General features: G+C 34.5%; 2 protein-coding genes and 1 non-coding gene across 3 annotated transcripts; 1 reads left to right on the top strand and 2 right to left on the bottom strand.

Moving 5' to 3' along the window:
* Window positions 1–2,744: 2,744 nt before the first annotated feature.
* LOC105344099 (nascent polypeptide-associated complex subunit alpha) lies at window positions 2,745–8,172 on the bottom strand. Its single transcript, XM_066083553.1, has 7 exons — window positions 8,057–8,172; window positions 7,463–7,595; window positions 7,262–7,355; window positions 6,795–6,925; window positions 6,152–6,289; window positions 2,915–3,037; window positions 2,745–2,774 (listed from the first exon to the last, which is right to left on the bottom strand). The coding sequence occupies exons 2-7, from the start codon at window positions 7,592–7,594 to the stop codon at window positions 2,760–2,762; spliced, it is 633 nt and encodes a 210-aa protein (XP_065939625.1). The 5' UTR covers window position 7,595; window positions 8,057–8,172; the 3' UTR covers window positions 2,745–2,759.
* LOC117686707 (small nucleolar SNORD12/SNORD106) lies at window positions 3,600–3,689 on the bottom strand. The gene has a single exon (XR_004599808.2). It is a non-coding gene; the product is annotated as a small nucleolar SNORD12/SNORD106 (small nucleolar RNA).
* LOC105344100 (annexin A6) lies at window positions 8,087–20,475 on the top strand. The gene is made up of 26 exons (XM_011451731.4): window positions 8,087–8,218; window positions 8,836–8,962; window positions 9,325–9,478; window positions 9,823–10,027; window positions 10,152–10,293; window positions 10,553–10,749; window positions 11,139–11,301; window positions 11,515–11,618; window positions 11,762–11,837; window positions 12,092–12,225; window positions 12,414–12,495; window positions 13,045–13,139; window positions 13,249–13,362; window positions 13,519–13,609; window positions 13,705–14,031; window positions 14,256–14,437; window positions 14,613–14,691; window positions 14,891–14,976; window positions 15,206–15,287; window positions 15,496–15,590; window positions 16,033–16,146; window positions 16,273–16,363; window positions 16,604–16,930; window positions 17,114–17,295; window positions 17,421–17,505; window positions 18,374–20,475. Exons 2-26 carry the CDS (start codon window positions 8,851–8,853, stop codon window positions 18,385–18,387), a joined length of 3,333 nt encoding a protein of 1,110 aa, XP_011450033.3. The 5' UTR covers window positions 8,087–8,218; window positions 8,836–8,850; the 3' UTR covers window positions 18,388–20,475.
* The last annotated feature ends 727 nt before the right edge of the window (window positions 20,476–21,202 follow it).

The following is a 21,202-nucleotide window of genomic DNA, read 5'->3' as shown; positions in this document are numbered from 1 at the left end:
CAAAATAAATAGTGCCTGTTTGGGAGGATAACAGTTGAAATTGACACCCCTCGAAAACCATTGTCAACCTCCGCTTCGCGTCGGTTGACAATGGTTTTCTCGGGGTGTCAATTTCAACTGTTACCCTCCCAAACAGGCACTATTTAAATATTGTTATACTTTCATGTTAATTACTGAAATCTGATTGGTTAAGACGCAGTTAATAATATTTACTATTACCCTCAGCGTTAGCAACGCACTTGGCAACGAGTAACATTAAAAAATGTTACATGCGCGAAATTTATGCGCGTACGGTTCGCTGTAGAATTCACGTTATTCCTATATAAAAGCAGTAAAATTTTCTTAAAATTTTTAAAAAAGACATTCAGTATAACAAAATAAATAGTGCCTGTTTGGGAGGATAACAGTTGAAATTGACACCCCTCGAAAACCATTGTCAACCTCCGCTTCGCGTCGGTTGACAATGGTTTTCTCGGGGTGTCAATTTCAACTGTTACCCTCCCAAACAGGCACTATTTATATATTGTTATACTTTCATGTTAATTACTGAAATCTGATTGGTTAAGACGCAGTTAATAATATTTACTATTACCAATCAGATTTCAGTAATTAACATGAAAGTATAACAATGTTTATTGTTATACTTTCATGTTAATTACTGAAATCTGATTGGTTAAGACGCAGTTAATAATATTTACTATTACCCTCAGCGTTAGCAACGCACTTGGCAACGGGTAACATTAAAAATTGTTATACTTTCATGTTAAATACTGAAATCTGATTGGTTAAGACGCAGTTAATAATATTTACTATTACCCTCAGCGTTAGCAACGCACTTGGCAACGGGTAACATTAAAAAATGTTACATGCGCGAAAATTATGCGCGTACGGTTCGCTGTAGAATTCACGTTATTCCTATATAAAAGCAGTAAAATTTTCTTAAAATTTTTAAAAAAGACATTCAGTATAACAAAATAAATAGTGCCTGTTTGGGAGGGTAACAGTTGAAATTGACACCCCGAGAAAACCATTGTCAACCGACGCTTCGCGGAGGTTGACAATGGTTTTCTCGGGGTGTCAATTTCAACTGTTACCCTCCCAAACAGGCACTATTTATATATTGTTATACTTTCATGTTAATTACTGAAATCTGATTGGTTAAGACGCAGTTAATAATATTTACTATTACCAATCAGATTTCAGTAATTAACATGAAAGTATAACAATATATAAATAGTGCCTGTTTGGGAGGGTAACAATGTTTATTGTTATACTTTCATGTTAATTACTGAAATCTGATTCGTTAAGACGCAGTTAATAATATTTACTATTACCCTCAGCGTTAGCAACGCACTTGGCAACGGGTAACATTAAAAAATGTTACATGCGCGAAAATTATGCGCGTACGGTTCGCTGTAGAATTCACGTTATTCCTATATAAAAGCAGTAAAATTTTCTTAAAAATTTTAAAAAAGACATTCAGTATAACAAAATAAATAGTGCCTGTTTGGGAGGATAACAGTTGAAATTGACACCCCTCGAAAACCATTGTCAACCTTCGCTTCGCGTCGGTTGACAATGGTTTTCTCGGGGTGTCAATTTCAACTGTTACCCTCCCAAACAGGCACTATTTATATAATATTAAAAATATATGATGTTTACAAAAATGGTATCTGTAGTAGTCGAAATTGTATATTAATGCGCTCTACCTCTTTGCTGAAAGAAAGATGTAAATATATTTAAACAATATATTTACATCTACCAAGTATTATTCCCTCTATTTCTTACGGAAACTTATAGTTATAATTCATAGCTCTATAGAAACTATCGATTGGTCGAAATCTACAGCGGCTGAAACTGACACGCCCTGTTTATCGATTGGTCGAAACCTACAGCAACCTAAGAAAAATCACGGACTGCACGAAAAAAATCATGATATCAGACTCCAAATTTCACAGGAGAACGAGTTGGCCGTTTCTATTAGCCAACCTACTTTTGTACATTAACAGTAATTTAGTGAATTTTACTAACTTTTCATAATCAATTTATTAATAAGTTAAATGAAAGATGTTAATATAAACAATAAACTGATTCATGCCTGTTATGATCATTGCAGGAAAAAAAATTGCCCAACCCACGTTTTTCTGCAATGTCGCTACCTCCATATCCCGAATGAAACGCCAAAGAAAGTATTTTATTGTTTTAACAAGTGAAAAGCTGTCAATGCGACAGCAAACCGGGTTTTCATTTATGTGAATAATCCATGTCAACCCGTATCCAGTGAAATGGAGTACCCTATATGCAATATTTTGCCAAAAAATGACCAAGTTCAAAAGCTGGATTTTTTTCTTGAATTATCGGAAATCAAAATCCTAGCAATATGCTGAAAACAGTAGGAGTTATCCGTACAACGAGGGTACCCTTTTGGCTGCCGCCCGCCTTTTTCATAACCGGATTTTTCCGTTGGAAAACCCGGTTAAAAAAATGCTTTCTTTGACGATTCATGCGGGTTACGATGGTAGAGATCACTGCAGATCTTTGTTATTTTTACATATCCCACGTTATAAGCCTTATTTTGCTATGTCACCACCATCATGTCCCGCATGAATCACCAAAGAAGGCATTTTATTGTTTAAGTAACTGCCTTCCAACTTGACAGAGGAAACTCACAATTCGACAAATTGATTTTTTTTAAAGTTTTTAATATCTGAGAAATACATATAAAACATGGAAGGACAAAACAGGGGAGAAAACTGCTGCTACATGGTCAGCTCCTGCAAAAACCAAACAAGGAAAATCAGTCAAATTACAAAAGTCTTGATGTTTCATAAATACTGTTCAAAATAAGTAATAGGATAGCAGTGCACATAAAATCTGAGATGTTTCAGTTTTGAATGAAATTAAAAATACAAACCATAATAGCATTGACAATGTCGTTACTATTGTTCCGAAGTGCTTTGACGGCCTTTGACCGGGAGACGTTGGCCTGTGACATGACCAGTTCAATGTCTTTGCTCTCAACTCCTGTCTCATCCACCTACACAAACACAAAACTAAGAAATGATTCACTTCATCACCTCAAACGCCTTAAAGGCAAATACACAGTACATTCTTCTATTATGTTTAGTGCTTGCATCAGTCTTTGGCTTGACATAACAGCATAGTTATCAGCATCTATCGATATGTTGGGGAAAGTTCTCTCATCATCACAAGCATTCAACAAAATAGAAGAAAATCCAAAAGTGTTTGAAAGTTGAAAAATCATTACATACAGCTATTCTGACAACATTAATGTAGCCTTAATCCTTTTCACTATAAGCAATTAATTTCTGTGTACACGACCTATACATTCTTTGCAGTGTTCAGTTTACCTGCATTCAAAGTTGCCACACTTTAAAAGGTCTTTAAAAATACACAACACTTGACCATTTCATATTATTAACACTAGTGTTTTAAAATCAACGTATGTATCAACTCTACTTAGCCTATTGACAATTTTTATCTTTTATAATATTCAGTATTCCTTAAATGTTTCATTACCAAAATTAATAAATTTTTCACTATCAATATCACACTGCGATTTTTTTTTAACATGTTTAGTGCCTGCATCAGACTTTGGCTTGACATAACAGCATAGTTATCAGCATCTATCGATATGTTGGGGAAAGTTCTCTCATCATTGCAAGCACATTTATCTTAACCTTTTTTTTATCATTTAGAAGCTACTTGAATCAGGTTTTACAATATAGAAGTCCTTTATCAAGGTTTAACACCTTTCTAAAGCCAAGGTAAATGTTTTCATACCATAAAAAATTCCATACAGGGGTACTACAGGACACTGAACACTTGATTTACAATAAAGTGGTAAGTCTTTTTTTTAAATTAACGATACACAGATTTTTTTTTTTATCTTTTTTCCCCTAAGTCAATCTTATTAATAGTTGTTATAAAGATTTTGTAATTATTTCTTATTATGGGATGAATAATTTTGAATGCCTGCCTGTTAAACTTCAAATCAACAAATTTTTTAGGATTCATAATTTTTTTTTTTTTTTTTTTTTTTGTGTGCCTGCATCAGAGACTTTGGCTTGACATAACAGCATAGTTATCAGCATCTATCGATATGTTGGGGAAAGTTCTCTCATCATCACACGCACACATTTTATTAAGCAAAAAGATTTCTCCACTTAAGTACTCGGAGTATGAAAGTTTGTTGGCATAATTAAATACTTGGCCTTACTGTATTTGTTATCAGAGTGGTACATGGAAGTATATGGTATAAAACATTTATGATAAGCTTTAAACTCTAAATTAAAGTCCTGAATCTGCTACCTCTTCTTATTTATTCAATGATCATATAAATTCAGTTCTGTAAGACGCTTGTTTCATTCACATAAACCCTAACTCCCCAAGGTGTAGTAAACAAAAGCATGTTTATGTTCACTTTTTCTCGGAATGTCATGGTGAATTACTGTAATAATTCAATTGCATATTTATGTATTGTTTGTATATTTCCAAGAATTTGTATTCATTTATAGAACTGCGTTCCCCTACTTTCTTATGACATATACATTTTGTATGCCATTTAATACATTCATTCAGTGAATTTTATAAGACCTGGTCAATAATTAAAAAGAGTGCCTGCATCAGAGACTTTGGCTTGACATAACAGCATAGTTATCAGCATCTATCGATATGTTGGGGAAAGTTCTCTCATCATCACAAGCAATTTTAAGCAAAAGATTTCTCTACTTTAAGTACTCAGAGTATTAAAATTTGTTGGCATACTTAAATACTTGGCCTTACTGTATTTGTTATCAGAGTGTTACATGGAAGTATATGGTATCAAACATTTATGAAACACAATTAACTCTAAATTACATGTAAAGTCCTGAATCCGCTATCTCTTCTTATTTATTCAACGATCTTTCATGCATATAAATTAAGTTCAGTAAGACATTTGTTTCATTCACATAAACCCTAACTCCCCTAGGTGTAGTAAACAAAAGCATGTTTATGTTCACTTTTTCTTGGAATGTCATGGTGAAAAACATACTTATGTATGGTTCGTATATTTCAAGGAATTTGTATTCATTTACAGAACTGTGTTCCCTAACTTTCTTATGATATATACATTTTGTATGCCATTTAATACATTCATTCGGATAATTTTATAAGACCTGGTCAATAATCATATGAGTGCCTGCATCAGAGACTTTGGCTTGACATAACAGCATAGTTATCAGCATCTGTCGATATGTTGGGGAAAGTTCTCTCATCATCACAAGCATCAATTTTTAAATTTTTGTCTTAGATAATCCAAAAGCAAATTTTAATTTTTTATGCACACTTATTCATTGTACATGTATTTTCAAAACAATTTTTTTGGTTTATTCAATTTTTTTCAATAAACTTTTTGTTTTAGATTTTTTCCTTTCACCACACCTTCATACATACACTCACAAAAGTAAATTATTATCATGAAGTGTCAATACCCAGAAAAAGTTTTTCAAACTGTAAAATATTACTTTACAGCAGATTTAAATTAGCTCCACCTATTTTTTCTTCAAAAAACCATTTTTGCCTATTCCAAATTTGCTCAGACAGTTAAAACTTGTTTTTAAACAACTCTACTGGCCCACTGTCACTGTAGGCAAAATATGTTGACTTATACAAAAAAATAATAACAATCAATGAAAAGAACACAGTTGTTTGCTTCCAAAATGTGTTACTGAACTTGCATCTTTAAACTGGTCATTTCATATCTCAAGTAGATTTTACTTGCCCAAAAGCATCATGGTATGTTTGGTAAACAAATATTTGTTTTGAAAGGTAACTTCAAAGAAGGGGGGAAGCTTTAATATCTGCTTGCATCAGAGATTTGGCTTGACATAACAGCATAGTTATCAGCATCTGTCGATATGTTGGGGAAAGTTCTCTCATCATCACAAGCAATTTTAAAGCTCTTCCCACACAGTGTGCATTTCAACAGAGTAACTATGTACAAGTATTGCAATTGCTTATATTGGGATGAAATCTTCATTCTTTTATAGACACATGTTGGAGATAAGGAATGTAATTTTAGAAACTTATCAATGTGGTATCAAAACAGCTCCTTCTGACATATATATGTCAGGGACGGGTACATTACCTCTCCCTCATCCTCCGATTCCTCTGGGATGGGTTGGGACACAGTGCTGGAGACTTCTCCTCCCAAACCAGCGGGGTTCTCGGGGGTCTTGAATTTCTCAGCAGCTGCCATCTGGGCTTGTTGACTCAGATCTTCAATCTAAAGCAAAAGATTTTTCTTGTTAGAAAGTATACAAAAAAGACTAACTTCATTCATTGATAATGGTGTGGGTTTATCCTTCTTGCTATTCTGAAGAAAAGGAAAGCAAATTAACAATTTATTGTGAAAATCCCTAATGACTGAATAAGCATAACCCTAAATTTGGCAGTGGTAAGCTTCCTTTAAATGTTGTTAAAGATAGAGTAGCTATATTGTGTAACATGGACAGGAGACTGACTGTGTACATAATATAACCAGTCAGCACTATGGTCCTGTAGTTAATCTGGCCTCTGTACTGCTTGTGTGGATGCACCCTTCCTCAAATAAAACATCTGAGTCCAGGTACATACAACAGAATCATTCTACACACAGTATCAGTACAGAGGCATCCTGGGCAAACTAATAACACAACTATCTTATTAAAGGAACATTATGATGCAATTTTTTTAATAGTTTGTGAAGAGATGTGTTCAAGTTTGAGTAATTGTACATCACTTGGTCTCACCTTGGCCTCACCAAACACGATGTATGTGTCTGAAGCAGGACTTTTGTAGACATCAGGACGATTGATCACAAATAAAATGTTTTTGGATTTCCTGATTGTTACTCGTGTTACACCTTGAATTTGTTTCAGACCTATGTAATGAAAAAAAAATAAAGAATGGAAATAAACTAAAATATCATATCCCATCAGACTCATAATTCACATGAAGTTAACTCCATGCAGACAAATTTAATTTAAGGTGGATCTTGACATGATAACTCAATGTTACCTCTGCACAGTATTTTCCAAGATTTCAGCAGCAAGACCTGATGCTTACTGGCATATTAAACCTTTATATATTTTCAATAATTCATTGTTTTTACCTAGCTTAAATATGCCTTGACAAGCAATGTTTAACAAATCTTTGACATACCTTTTCTTATTCAACAGACATGCCTTTGTCAACCTAGTGTACAATGATGCCTTACCAAGCTTAGACATGGCTTTCCTGGCCTTCTTTTCACTACGGCTCTGCTTAGCTTTACTAACGAGTTCCTCTGGGATACCTGCAGCAGCAGCCACCTGAAATATATCATACCACATATTACAAATCAACCTCTGATAACCTATCTTTACATTCATTAGAAGGCAATGTTAATTGATATAAATGGACTGATGTCACTCCTTACCTGGCTCTGTTGCTGAAGGTCACCGTCCTCCAGTTCAGGGACATCGTCGTCACTGTCTGACTCTGTCCCAGATCCTGAAGCATCTTCAGGCTTGGTGTCTTCTACAGGTTTCTCTACTGCTTCAGTTGGCATTCTAAAAACCAAATTTTACACTTTAAATTTTGATAATGATTTACAATATTTTCAATCTTAATTAATTATTAAATGATAAATATCCAGGGGGATCAACCACTGATTTATCGTAAATCAGTGGTTCCTTGGATTATATTACAACTGCAATTGTACGTCATGTTTCTTCATTTCTTTACTTCAAAACCAATGCGTTACTTATTTAAACAAGCAATAAATCATCAATTTCATTGTAAGTTGATTAATTTCTCCTTCCTACCGAATTTGGCAATGTTTGGGCAGTTTTAAGTGAATATTTCCACGGTCCCGCTTCGTTACATATTTTAAAGTCTCTAATCAGTAAAATATATGAAATCGTTACAAAAATCAGAAGCATGAAACATTTCTTTCTCTTCTATACTGCTTTAATGACGAAAACTGTTCAAAACTGCTACGATTTTGGTCGATTGAATAATGGATACTCACATGCTGTGTTTGTTCTGCTTTCGATGGCTGAAAAAGGAAGTGTTATCTACCAAACTTCCGGCAGGTGAGTGGAACTCTTTTTAGAGTGGAGGTGGGTTTGGCGGCTTGACAACACAGAAAACAGACAAAAACACGGGTTTTGAGATAATTTCTTCTGATCAGGTAAGTGTTGATTACACATTTTCTGAGAGTCTTGTCTGGGATGTTTTCAGTAAAAGAAATATTGAACTGTTAGGATAACGAGTTATGTCCATTTATTGCATGAAAATGAATAATTAGATCGCTTAATTATGAGTTTGGACACGTTCAACTCCTCAAATTGAAGATTTATACACTTGTATTCATCAGGTAGAACTTTTAAATAATTCAGATCACTACAGTAAATAAATAAATATACACAATATCAGTTTAAGCTTCAGAATGCAGCACCGTTATCCAATGGTAACTCCATGTGTACAGGATCACACATATTAAAACTAAATATACATGCATGGCTACCTACATGTACATGAATATATACATATTTCATTTTTGGTTTGTATTAATTAACCTGTAAAAGTGCTATTTTGGTCAAATACACTTGAACAGAATTTGATTTTTGAATTTCTCCTGATTCATTTATCTCATAAAATTGAGACTTGGTATACACATGTATGATATAGTATATGGAAATTCCGTAGCCTAAATACAGAGTTACAGTATATAATCTTTGATTATAAGATGTAGGATATGCTTAATAAAACAAAATCTGGATTTTATAAAACTTTTATTTATTGCAGTAATCATCAGCCACCATGCCCAGTGCTGGGGCGGTTTGTCCTCCACTGATTGTGCCGGTCAGGCGACAAATTCCAGGCCTCGCCACCAACAAGATAGACACCACCACACTAATAGAAATCACCACAGGTAATGGGTCATTTCATTGAAATCTCTCAAACACCAGCAGATTGATAGAGATAACCACGTCATGTAATGGAGCAGAGGTCTTGCTCCAACTAACTGCTGTATTAATTCTGCTTAGTAAAGTTTGTGACAATAATAAGTTACATGTCTTGAAATATTGTGCTTAGTTAAAGTGATTGTCACAACATCACTATTTAGGGCAACTTGAACAACATGTATGTAATAATTACACAAAACAGCATGCAGATGATTTGAAAAAAAAAATTCATACAGTAACGGTACAAAGAATTTTCTCTCACTTCTTCTTTATAAAAGATTTTAAGAAATTTTGTATGTTTTATTAAGAATCATACTTTTTTTTTCAGAAACACCTGACTGCAAAATATATTTCACATCAGATGGGTCAAAACCAACTCCTTTCCAAAGGAAAATTGGAGGACGTGAAGTGACCTTTAAATATACAGCTCCTTTCACTCTAAAAGCAGGGAAACGCACACTCAAAGCTGTTGCTGTAACTAGGTATTGTATATAGAACAAAACTAAATTGAGTGCATGAACTCATCTATAGTCAATTGTATATGTCAGAATTTTATTGTCTGATTTTTAAAATCAATCCTTGTACCATTATGATGTATATTGTATAAAACCAATTTACTTAATCAAATTTATGAAAATTCTATATCGAGATCTGTTCAATAGCTAGAATATTATGATCAAGTTTTCCTCTACATACTCCTGCATTATTAAAATACATATGTCAATACAGTAGTTACAACTAAGGTTTATTGTAAGGTCTTGTCGGTGGAAAGTACCTTTATATATATGTACAATACTGTAATACAGTGTTACATTGTTCTACACAGGGATGGAGTCCGCGAGAGTGATGTCATGTCTAAACAGTTTATGGTGGAGGAGGCAGGCCGGGCCACCTTGACAGATACCTCCACAGACTGTTACTCCACCGAGGAATACACCAGCTTCTTTGAGACCTCTGACATAGACACAGACACCACCTTCAAATCATCCTCCAGCGCCTCCACCCTCAAAAACAAAAGGAAACCGAAAAAGGTTAACCTATGTGTTAGAATGAATTAAATAGTTCACTACCCAAAATAGCCTAGTCTAGGAAGTCATGATCATTGAGAATGTCAAAAAAAATTCTGACTCATAAAAGAATTGGTTTTATTTGTAGAGCAAATCTCCAAGCAGGGCTAAGTCTCCTCTCCGGTCCTCACTGCGTTCCTCATTGAGGACATCACAAAACAGGGTCCCAAAGGAGGCATGGGCCAGCAGCCAGAACTACGATGACCTCGGTGCAGAAGATGGACGTCACAGTAAGACACCCTGAAACATGTTATCCATAATTGGAAACGTAAAGGATTTTCTATCAAATATCTATCCTTGATTTTTTTTCTTATATACCAGTACACTGTATCATTTTGAATAATATTTTTCTTGTCTTTTAATGTTAGGCTATTCAATGATGCAAAAATCTTACCCATCTTTCTTTCTATCTATTTATCCATCCTATCACATCTACCAGTTGGTAGTTAGTAAATGTATGAAATTCAGTTGTGTGCCCTCGTATTTCAGGTCCTCCACAGCCCCCAATGCCTGAGGGACCCTTCAACCCAACCAACTACTCCGGTACACAGATTAATGTGTGGGGAGCCCCTCCAGGCTCCTGGCCAGGGATGAACGCTAACAACGGGGCGGTCACTTTCGGAGTCCCTGTGCCAAACAACCCCTACCCCTCTCAGACTGGCTTCCTCACGGAGAACATGATCAATGTAAGGAGCAACTGTTTCTGACAGGAATGTTCTTACATCCTTAGTTCAGATGTGTGTTTACTTAATATTAGTATTTTTGTATCACACAACTGTAAAACTGTTTGCATGGATGATCGACTCCATTAACATATAAAGCTCATATGAGGAACAATTACTTTGCATGTTTATAATATACATTAATTTAGGCATGTATTTTATTCATCAAGGTATATCCTGCATGCGCAGTTAAACTCACATGTCAGTAACAGCAAATAGAAAGTAATCTGAAAGACTAGAATCTAGAAATTAACCTGATAGAGTCTACAAAATGAGAGGAGTTATCTTAATAACTATCGTTATTATTTTCATGTTTCTGTCGTTGATAATTGGCTGAATACTTCACACTGTAGAACTGTAACCCAGAGAGCCGCCACGTGACTGTGGGAGACATAAGGCAGATGATGAACAAACGACCCAAGGCCATAGAGGAGCCACCAAGGGAGCCACCAAAAGCCATCGAGCTCCCCCCAGCCCCAAAGGAGCCAGAACTACAGGCAGTTAGCCCAGGAAATGGTGAACATATGTTGTAATGTTTTGTTATTTGACAATCAGATTTAGTTCTAGCAAGTGAGAAGTTCAATTTTAATCAGACTGGAAAATTTAGGGACATGAAAAGAATTCATAATTGGAGTATGTGATACATGATAATTCTTATTTTCTTTGGGCATTTCTTTTAATTATACATGTACAAATAAGCATTCAAGAACTTTTGTTAATTCTTTATAGGGGACTTCAAAGGCAACATCAGACACATATATGCCCACATGTTGGAGTTTGCAAAGGATAACAGAGATTTTCGATTAAGAGTCGCAGAACCAAAAATTGGAAGAGTAAGTATTGGCTGTCTAATAACTCTATTTAAATATAACTTCTCTCTGATAAATTAATGCAAGATTTTTATATTTATATAAACTTACCGGAAATTTAAGCAAATTTGAGGTCAAATATAAAAGTATGCTGATTTTATTTTTAGATGCATGAAGCCAAATTGGAAGACGAAGGAGATTGTTACAGAGTAACATTAGTGATGGGAAAACCTGGCGTTCCAAGTGAGTGAAGCATATAACGGAATGGTTGCATGCACATGTACTTCACTAGACAGGAAACATCAATGGTCACTGTCTAGCTAATCTAAAACTGTGTGAAATCTTGTAAACACTGAACAATCACCTCAATCTGTTCCAGATTTGTTTTTTGTCACAATGCTTTTTTTTAATAAATATCATTTGTTATCTTTTTTTTAAAGTTTATGAAAGTTGAATAAAATCTATTTTAATCTGGGTTGTTTTTCATATGATAATAGGAGGATCACTACGCAAACCTCCCAAAGTAGAGACCAAACCCAAGAAGCCCCCAACATCTCAATCCTTTGCTGAAAAGAAAAAGACCCCTCCCAAATCTGACCCTTATTTTGCAATGGAAACAGAAGATCTTCCGGTATAAAAACTGTTTCTAATTCCTGGATATAAGATTTGAAAGATCGAAGCAAAATTTTCTGTTTATTAATTATTACATTATTACAAATGTAACTTACACCTAGAGGTATTTCAATTGCCAAAAGTCAATCTTCTTGGAATTTTGCAATGGAGAAGTGCTCTTCATAAAATTCTGTTGTTTATTACTAGGTTGAAGGGACAGTGAAACCTTATGACAAATTCAATGCTGAACAAGATGCAGAAGTCTTAAGGGGAGCAATGAAAGGTCTAGGTAGGAATGGATTCCACAGTTAACAGCCTTATATAAGGCTATGCATTAAGGATTTGATTAATATTCTACTTGACCTTTAATCTTTTGAAAGAGTATACATCAATATACTCTAAACAAAAAGCCAGTTTTGCTTACACTGAAAACCATATGGGTCAATTTGCTAAGTTTTTCTTGTTTTCATGAATAATTTTAGCACGAATGCTCTATTCTGATGGTCTTGATATATCATTGATGGACTGAGAATAATTTATAGATATTCTTACATCTCAATAAAAAATCATTGAGGTGGCCCATGGTCAGTTAAGAAGAGCAAGCCAAATTACACGTAGTCGTTGATTTCTGACGATGGCGTAATAGTCAGCTTTTCTATAATACATGTAAACAATATCACATACCAGCAAATTATATCACATACCAGCAAATTATATAGGAAGTATTAGGAACTACTGTCAGGAAAATAGGGTATTGTTATGTTAACTTTATTTTCTTCATAGAAATATCTTGTTTTTTGGTGCATGATTAAATGGCATTCTGGGATTATGTCCACAGGTACAGATGAAGATGCCATTACAAACATTCTAGCCTACCGCTCCAATCCCCAGAGGCAGGAGATAAGGAAGGCATTTAAAACCATGTTTGGAAAGGTCAGATACATATGTAGCTTTTAAGCGAACTTAAGTGAAGATCTCTCTTTAAAACATATTCCCATCATAGTTTTTCCAACACTTGTGACACTGTAATATGGCATTACAGGACCTGATAGAAGAGCTGAAGAGTGAGCTGAGCGGCCATTACCTCGACGCCTGTAAAGGGTTACTGATGGCTCCTGTTGAGTTTGATGCATATCAACTTCGTAAAGCCATTAAGGTTAAAATTTGTACTCAGATTCAATAGTGATACTCTGTACTCCTATTAATTCAACCATTTCCAAAGACTTGCTTGACTGTTTACTGTTGTAAATCATGTTAAATTCATTCATTGATTGCTGTATCAAGTCATAACTGATTTTAATTTCTCATGCAGGGTCTAGGCACAGATGAGGATGTGTTGATTGAGATCCTTTGTACCAGGTCCAATGCCCAGATCAAAGAAATCATTAAAACATATAAAACATGTAAGTAACTTCTAATTGAGCTAATTTAGTGAGCTGTTCCATAACTGTAGTGTGTATGTTGAACAAGTATTAATAGTTTGTTGGGTTGTTTTTAGTGTTTAACAAGGACCTGGAGAAAGATATTATAGGCGACACATCAGGACATCTGAAGCGGTTACTGGTGTCCTTAGTGCAAGCTAGCCGAAGCGACAGCAAGGAGGTGGACCGTAACAAGGCCAAACAAGACGCCAAGGCCTTACTGGATGCCGGGGAGGGGAAATGGGGCACTGACGAGTCACGGTTTAACGTCATTCTCGCTTCACGCAGCTATCCACAGCTTCGAGCAACGTTTGACGAGTATGAGAAAATTTCAAAAAAGAAGATGGAGGAAGCCTTGAAAAGCGAGATGTCAGGAGATCTACTGAGAGGAATGCTGACTATCGGTAAAATGAGGGTTTATATTTTCATGAAGGCACTTCGTTTAATATATGGTGTTCAACAGTTCAACCTATTATATAAAATTTGGAAAAACCAATTATTCATATCATATATAATGATAATGGTTTCAAAGACCAAAATAATAAACTACATGTTTTTTCTACAAGTGAAAAGGGTTCAGATATTTTTTTGCTTTGCCTGTCTAATCAATTTTCATTAATATTTCTAGTCCGATGTGTGAGGAACAAGGCAGCCCACTTTGCGTACCAGCTCCAGAAGACGATGAAGGGGATGGGCACTGACGACGATACACTTGTGAGGGTGGTGGTGTCGCGGTGTGAAATTGACATGGTTCAGATCAAGGAGGAGTTCCAGAAGATGACCGGCCAAACACTGGAACAGTATATTGCTGTGAGTACAATGCTTACCAGTATCATAGACACAGTATGCTGTAACTAATGTCTACATTGTGTATAATATTGGCTGTAGTTCGTGACTAGTCCAGCAAGAACATTTATATAGTAGTTGAGTTTGAGAATTTTTATCATCAAAAGCTACATTAAACATATGTGTATTTTATTGACAGGATGACATCTCTGGTGATTACAGGAACGTTATTCTTGCTCTGGTGGTGGGAGGACCGCCCCCAAATAATGCCTCCAAATGTAAGCCCAGCCCTCCTATATGACTAACATATAAACTGTCAAATAATGTGTTGCTGTTAAATTAAAATCGAACAACTCAAATTTGTCACAGAATATGAAAACATGGGATTAATGCCTACCATTCATTTAATGTATCTAACATATGGTATACCTTAAGAACGTACATGTCTAACGCGCTTGAGTTTATTGTTGTTTTCAGCTGGTAAAGGTTTTGTGGAAGCTGTGAAAAATAAAACAGAGGAGGAACTGGATGAAGAAGTCCGGATGGAATCGGAAGATGTCAAGGTAAATCACAGTACACAGCAACATATATATGGGCATATATACTGTAATTTGTATGTAAATCAGTTTAGTTATTAACAAGTCAGAACAATTAGTTTACATCAATATAACTATGTACATGTAAATTATGTTGGTAATTTAAGTGAAGGATAATGTCTTAATGTTATAAATGTTGATGATAAAACTATAAATCTGAAATTACGATTGACTCCACTCTTGATCTCTTTAACAGGAGGATCCTACTGTGAAGCCTGCGGAGAATTTCAATGCGGAGAGTGATGCTGAGGCGTTAAGGAAAGCAATGAAAGGATTCGGTGAGTTACAGCTGTCCTGTTTAATGAAATGTGGGGGACCTGAGTCAATATTATAAGTTTGTGTGAGGTTTTTCTCTGATCTAGTTTTTTCTGCCAAGGGAGAGTACTCTGATGAGAGTACTCTATCAGACTAAATGTGATTCAAAAATGGAGATGATTTATATTTATTTTCTTCATGTAATTAAGAACTTGCATCTTTTTCATTCAGGAACTGATGAGCAAGCCATCATAGATATTCTTGGATACAGATCAAATGCACAGAGGCTTGAAATTGTTAAAACATACAAAACTATGTTTGGAAAGGTATGTTGCCATAGAGTTATACACAAAGTACATAAAAGGGTTTTAACTTGACCTCAGATATCTAAGAAAATGTGCACTGTCTCATCATCTCAATAGTTGTAGAAAGTAAATATTTCCCACATTATCACTCTCCTGCAAATCATTTCTAGATCATTCTTGATAGTAAATTAAACTGTAAAATTGAGAGGTATAGCTAGTAAAACGTGGTTCAAGCCAACATAACAATTTCACGCTTACATCAAAATCAGTTTCATTCCCCTTTTTCATAAAGAGTATTATTAATTTATCAAATATATCTTATTAGGTCTTTAACAAATTAAAGTCATGCAGTCATCCCTTGCATTTGTTGTGAACTTGCTTTACCGTGTTATATGTGTCACTTTGCTATAAGTGTGTTTTATTATGTTTATATGTGTATAACCAGTTGTTGCCCTCTATGTAGGACCTGATCAAGGACCTGGAGGGGGAGCTGAGTGGGGGGCTGAAGGTTCTGTGTCGCGGTCTCTGTATGAGTCCTGAACACTTTGATGCCATGTGTCTCAACAAAGCCATCAAGGTAAGCTAGTATTACAGGTATCAAACCAATAAATAACAAGTGTTTTGTAATATTGAGTGTTTTGATAGTACTTCTGACAACCAATAAGTTAGCCTGTTTTAATTCATATTTATCATTTTTTTTAAGGGCTTGGGAACAGATGAACAGGTGCTTGTTGAGGTCATTTGTACAAGAACAAATGAACAGATCCGAAAGTTCAAGGAAACATACAAAAAATGTATGTTAAGTATACATCTATCTTAACAATTTATAATTCTTACACATGTATCAATAAAGCAATTTTTTTTCATCCTATTATGGTATTTTTATTTCCCATTTACATAATATTGTTTCGTTAAAACCATTGCATCATGAATTGCGAATAAAGATTCCAGAAAAAAAACACCAATTTTAAACTTTTATTGTAACCTTGTTATGTCCTTGACCTGTTACCTAACCTTGACCTCCGTGATTTTAGTGTATGGTAAGGAGTTGGAGGAGGATGTAGCGGGGGACACCTCTGGTCACTTCAAACGTCTACTGATTGGTCTCCTTCAAGCCGACAGAGATGAGAGCAAAGAATTTGACAGAAACAAAGCAAAACAAGATGCCCAGGCAATCTTTGAGGCCGGAGAAAAGAAGTTGGGAACTGATGAGTCACGATTCAATGTCATCCTGGTCTCAAGGAGCTATGCTCAGCTACGAGCCACATTCCAGGAGTATGCTAAGCTGGCCAACAAAGACATTGAGGACTCGCTAAAGAGCGAGATGTCAGGGGACCTGCTACAGGGAATGCTGGCCATTGGTATGTCTCAAATCTGAGAGCTCTCTTATATTGAACAAGAGAAGGGTGTCAGATATTTAGTACTGTTTTGATTAACATATGATACCAGTAAAATTAAAGATTCAATGCTGTTTCATGTGATTAACTCTAGTATCCTATTTCATATACCATCATAACTGTGTTTACCACCTTTTTTTTATTTAGTTCGCTGTATTCGGGGCAAGGCCTCCCACTTTGCAAAAGAACTGTACAAATCAATGAAGGGTCTCGGAACGGACGACGATCGTCTCTGTCGGGTCATCGTCTCTCGATGTGAAGTGGACATGGTGCAGATTAAGGAAGAATTCCAGAAACAATACAAGCAGACGCTGGCCATGTTTATTGCTGTGAGTATAAGTCAACAACTTACAGATAATGCAGTGTGGATGCATTTTTCATTGTATCTTCCTTTATATTGCCTTTATATTGCCTTTACAGTCTTAAACATGCTTACTTTGATCTGTGGTTTTAGGATGACATCTCTGGGGATTACAAGAATCTATGCTTAGCCCTGATTGGAGAATCTGCTCCCAAGGCAGAAAAGAAGGAGAAGAAAGGTCAGTGGGGAGTAGGGACCATCAGCATCGGTGTGATAGAACAAGTGTAGCCTTTTTATTTACCGGTATCTTTGTATGTGGGAAGGGGGCAGGGTATATCTTCATCATCACTGGTGCAAAAGAATACATATTGACTGTTCCTGGTTCGAAGAGGAAGGGTGCACCTTGTCAAAAGTGAATCTTATAAGATTGAAATTACCACACTCAGAATAGTCAATTTTCCTACTTTCCATGCAATGCTTAACAAATTTGTTCACAATCTAATTAAAATTAGATATCTAATTCAAATTAGATATTAGATCCGCTCGCTTAGTCGCTACACAAACATCGTTTGTGTAGCGAGTAAGCGAGCAGATCTAACATCTAATTTTAATTAGATTGATTTGTTCACAAACTAGTATCAATTATCATACTATCTTAGTCTTAAGGTGGTATGGGAAATATATCGATATTAATGGGGATTAAAGTACATTATAATTGAAATATTTTCACCTGTTAAGAATTTTCAAATTTTACAACATTTAATTGAAAAATATGTTTAAAAATGTTTGGAGAGGTAAAAATTGTAAAACCTTGAGCGGGACACAAACTCATGACTTACAGATTCCTAGTAAACCCTCTAACCCACTGCACTATGCTGTTAGGTGACATTCATGGGAAAGAAACTACTTATATAATTACACTTGGTTTTATTGTTTATTTCGATAAACAATACGTCACAACATGTAAGTGTCCCATACCACCTTAAATACTTGTGCAAGCAGAATATACTGGTAGATTTGATGCCATCAATGATGACTGATAAACCAGTACATACAGTATAGACACCATGGTTTGGGTTTTCTGATGATCTGTTGTTTTATTTCAGGTTGGTTTTCGTAGGCTTTCCTCTCTCCTCAGCGGTGTATATTCATCCCTAGCCTAGCTTTGGAGTCCCAATTCTTCGGTGCATAACACTTTCAACAGAGAAATCCATAACGTGACCTACCAATTATTTATCTTAGGGCTTTCATTGTTGTTTTACTATACACAAAGACTTTGTATACTTGTATCTACCTATGATTATATAGATAGATTTTATTATACCCCCGCAAACGAAGTTTAGGGGGGTATTTTGGTTTCACCCTGTCCGTCTGTCTGTCTGTCCGTCTGTCTGTAGACGCATCTTTGTCCCCCCTATAGAATTTTTCATTACTGCATGGAACAGTTTGAAAATTTGTACATATGTTGAACACCATCTGAAGATGTGCACCTGCAATTTTTTTTAAGATCAGACAAGATTTCATTTTCCTTATTCTATATATTGTACACTAATGTTGAAAAGTAAGGGAGGTAATCCTTACAGATTTTATTAATTAATTAATAGAAAACACTCTAAAATATATTTATATAAATACATCCAGATGGAGTTTTTTGTCTTTATGTCTTAATTAATAAAAAAAAATATTTTTTATAAGTATTCTATCAACTGACAATGCAAAGTTTTTGTTTGTCAATGATAAATTCTTAGGAGCTAATAAGAACATCAAAGACAAGTGTGGCTGAATTCATTTGTCCTAAGGGATCCATTATCTGAGCCATGGTTCAGATGGAGCATGTGTTTAGGGGAAATTGATAATCTGTAAAATGGGTGATGGTTTTGGGGCTATTTTAAAACGGTTTCATGTAAACCAAAAGGTCTATCATTATAAGGAAATAAATAATATAATTATTAATAAAGAAGTTAAACTATATTTAGAGGTTGTTTAAATGTATTTGTCAAGTAAATTGATGAAGTAACCCTATTGGGAATTAATTTAAACGAAATTCAAAATTACTGATATGATTGTAGTGTTTTGGCAATTTTAAAATTGTTTGTAATATTTTAAATTTTCTTTTTTACATATTTTTACATAGTATGGTAATAATGGTAATGTTTTGGGAGTTTATTAAATTTAACAAGTTTATCAAAGAAAATCATAGTCCTATGGGATCAATTTTCTGATATGGAGTTCCATTGTGCCATAGGAGAAAGTGAGGAAAATTTGAAACAACTAATTGCATCTGTCAAGACTCTTATTAGAAAGATATTGAAAGTTTTATCAACAGAAGAGCATTGCTTGGCTACCGGTATTTCTATTCACTGCAAAGGGAGGGGTTATTGTCATTTTGTTGGTTTTTCTTTAAATCAATTAAATTAAAAAAATATATCATCAAATACGTACATTTGTAAATGTATTACTGTTATAGATATGTATTTACAGTGAAATTCTGATAATTTTGATTTTAATTTTTCTTTGTTAACTAATTTTTTTTTTTTACAATTCTAGAATTTTTTTTTTTGTATGTGTTCCAAACCTTTATTATTCAATTCAATTATTTGTCCCATTTGAAATTAGCCTAGCGGGGGTATTAGTCCCATTAGGACAGTTCTAGTTTTGCATTGAGAAATATTACACAGGTACATTTATCATTCATCAATGTAATGTTGACGGGTAAATTGTTGTTAAATATATGATTTGGAGACAAATTAAGGTTGTAATTCATACCTATAACAGGACCTTATGATTGTACATGCTTGTATATCATAATGGCGAGGTTCAGAAGGATATTTGTATGTATACTTGTATTAGATTATATGTTGTTGTATTAGATTGGAGATAGACCTGCTCTTGCAGTGTATCGGTATTTAAACGATAGGATTTTTACAGTTGAACTAACCATTTTTAAGACTTAAATCAGTTATGTCCTCGATAGTTTTACATAAAGAAACTATATATAGTTTTAGTGGCATTTAGTCATTGATGGAAAATTGTGATGCAATATACTCAAGGTCTTGCTTCTATTTCTTAAAGCAAATTATGGAATGCATCTTTGAAAGACAAAGAGATCTGATCCAAATCCATTAGATAGTGGAAATGTAACAAAATAAAACTTCTGTCCGTAGAGCCAAACCACCATAGTTTGGTGAATTTAGTGGGTTGTTTTTTTTTTAAAGAAAGTTAACAAATATTTACAAAGCATTTAATTTATTTAAATGTTGTCTGAACTGTGATACGCTGTTTATACAATAGTAACTGTTTATATAACATAGTTTATAATAAATTAAAAACAAAGCTTTTCAATTGTTAGTTAGTCCATTGATACTACATGTACTTGTAGAGGATTCATGGCTCTACATCAAATATTAATCATAAAGCATTACAGAAAAATATGTCAGTTTGATGTTGAAATTAATTAAAATCCTTCCAGAAATTGGGGTTTAAAAATTTAATCCTAGCGAAATACTAGAAAATGAATGGGATTTAATTCAGGTTGAATAGGACATTTTAGGATAATAAAGTGGATTAATTAAAGTACTCTACATTCAATATATAATCACTGTTTTCGATTTTTAAACTGTACAAATAGAATTTAAATTTTCTAGAAAGTCAAAAATTGCAAAAAATGGGATTCGAACTCTTGATCATTGACCAATTTTGGACATCAATATTGTGCAAACATTTATTTTTTAAATTGTGCCGAAATTCATCGTTCATTTCGATAGAAAATACGTCATACAAGGGAGGTATCCCATACCTCCTTACTTCTAAAATTGGTTTCTTTGGAACATAAAACGATTGTTAATCAGAACTACGTAAGGATTCAAATTTTGAGATTGAATCAATGTCAACATCGCCCCAAAACGTTGTTAAGATTTTGCTTTTTCAATAATTTT

This window comes from Magallana gigas, chromosome 5 (assembly GCF_963853765.1).
Source record: "Magallana gigas chromosome 5, xbMagGiga1.1, whole genome shotgun sequence".
Classification (NCBI taxonomy): domain Eukaryota; kingdom Metazoa; phylum Mollusca; class Bivalvia; order Ostreida; family Ostreidae; genus Magallana; species Magallana gigas.
The sequence above is the reverse complement of the archived record's forward strand: the minus strand, read 5'-3'. Positions and strand labels throughout refer to the sequence as shown.

Bases quoted from the DNA above. Each gene is read 5' to 3' on its own strand.
- LOC105344100 (XM_011451731.4), top strand. From the start codon at position 8,851: ATGCCCAGTGCTGGGGCGGTTTGTCCTCCACTGATTGTGCCGGTCAGG. The intron at 10,294-10,552 runs GTAAGACACCCT...CTCGTATTTCAG, and splicing joins TGCAGAAGATGGACGTCACA to GTCCTCCACAGCCCCCAATG. The intron at 11,619-11,761 runs GTAAGTATTGGC...TTTTATTTTTAG, and splicing joins CAGAACCAAAAATTGGAAGA to ATGCATGAAGCCAAATTGGA.
- LOC105344099 (XM_066083553.1), bottom strand. From the start codon at position 7,594: ATGCCAACTGAAGCAGTAGAGAAACCTGTAGAAGACACCAAGCCTGAA. The intron at 7,356-7,462 runs GTAAGGAGTGAC...GATATATTTCAG, and splicing joins ACCTTCAGCAACAGAGCCAG to GTGGCTGCTGCTGCAGGTAT. The intron at 6,290-6,794 runs GTGAGACCAAGT...CTTTTGCTTTAG, and splicing joins TCGTGTTTGGTGAGGCCAAG to ATTGAAGATCTGAGTCAACA.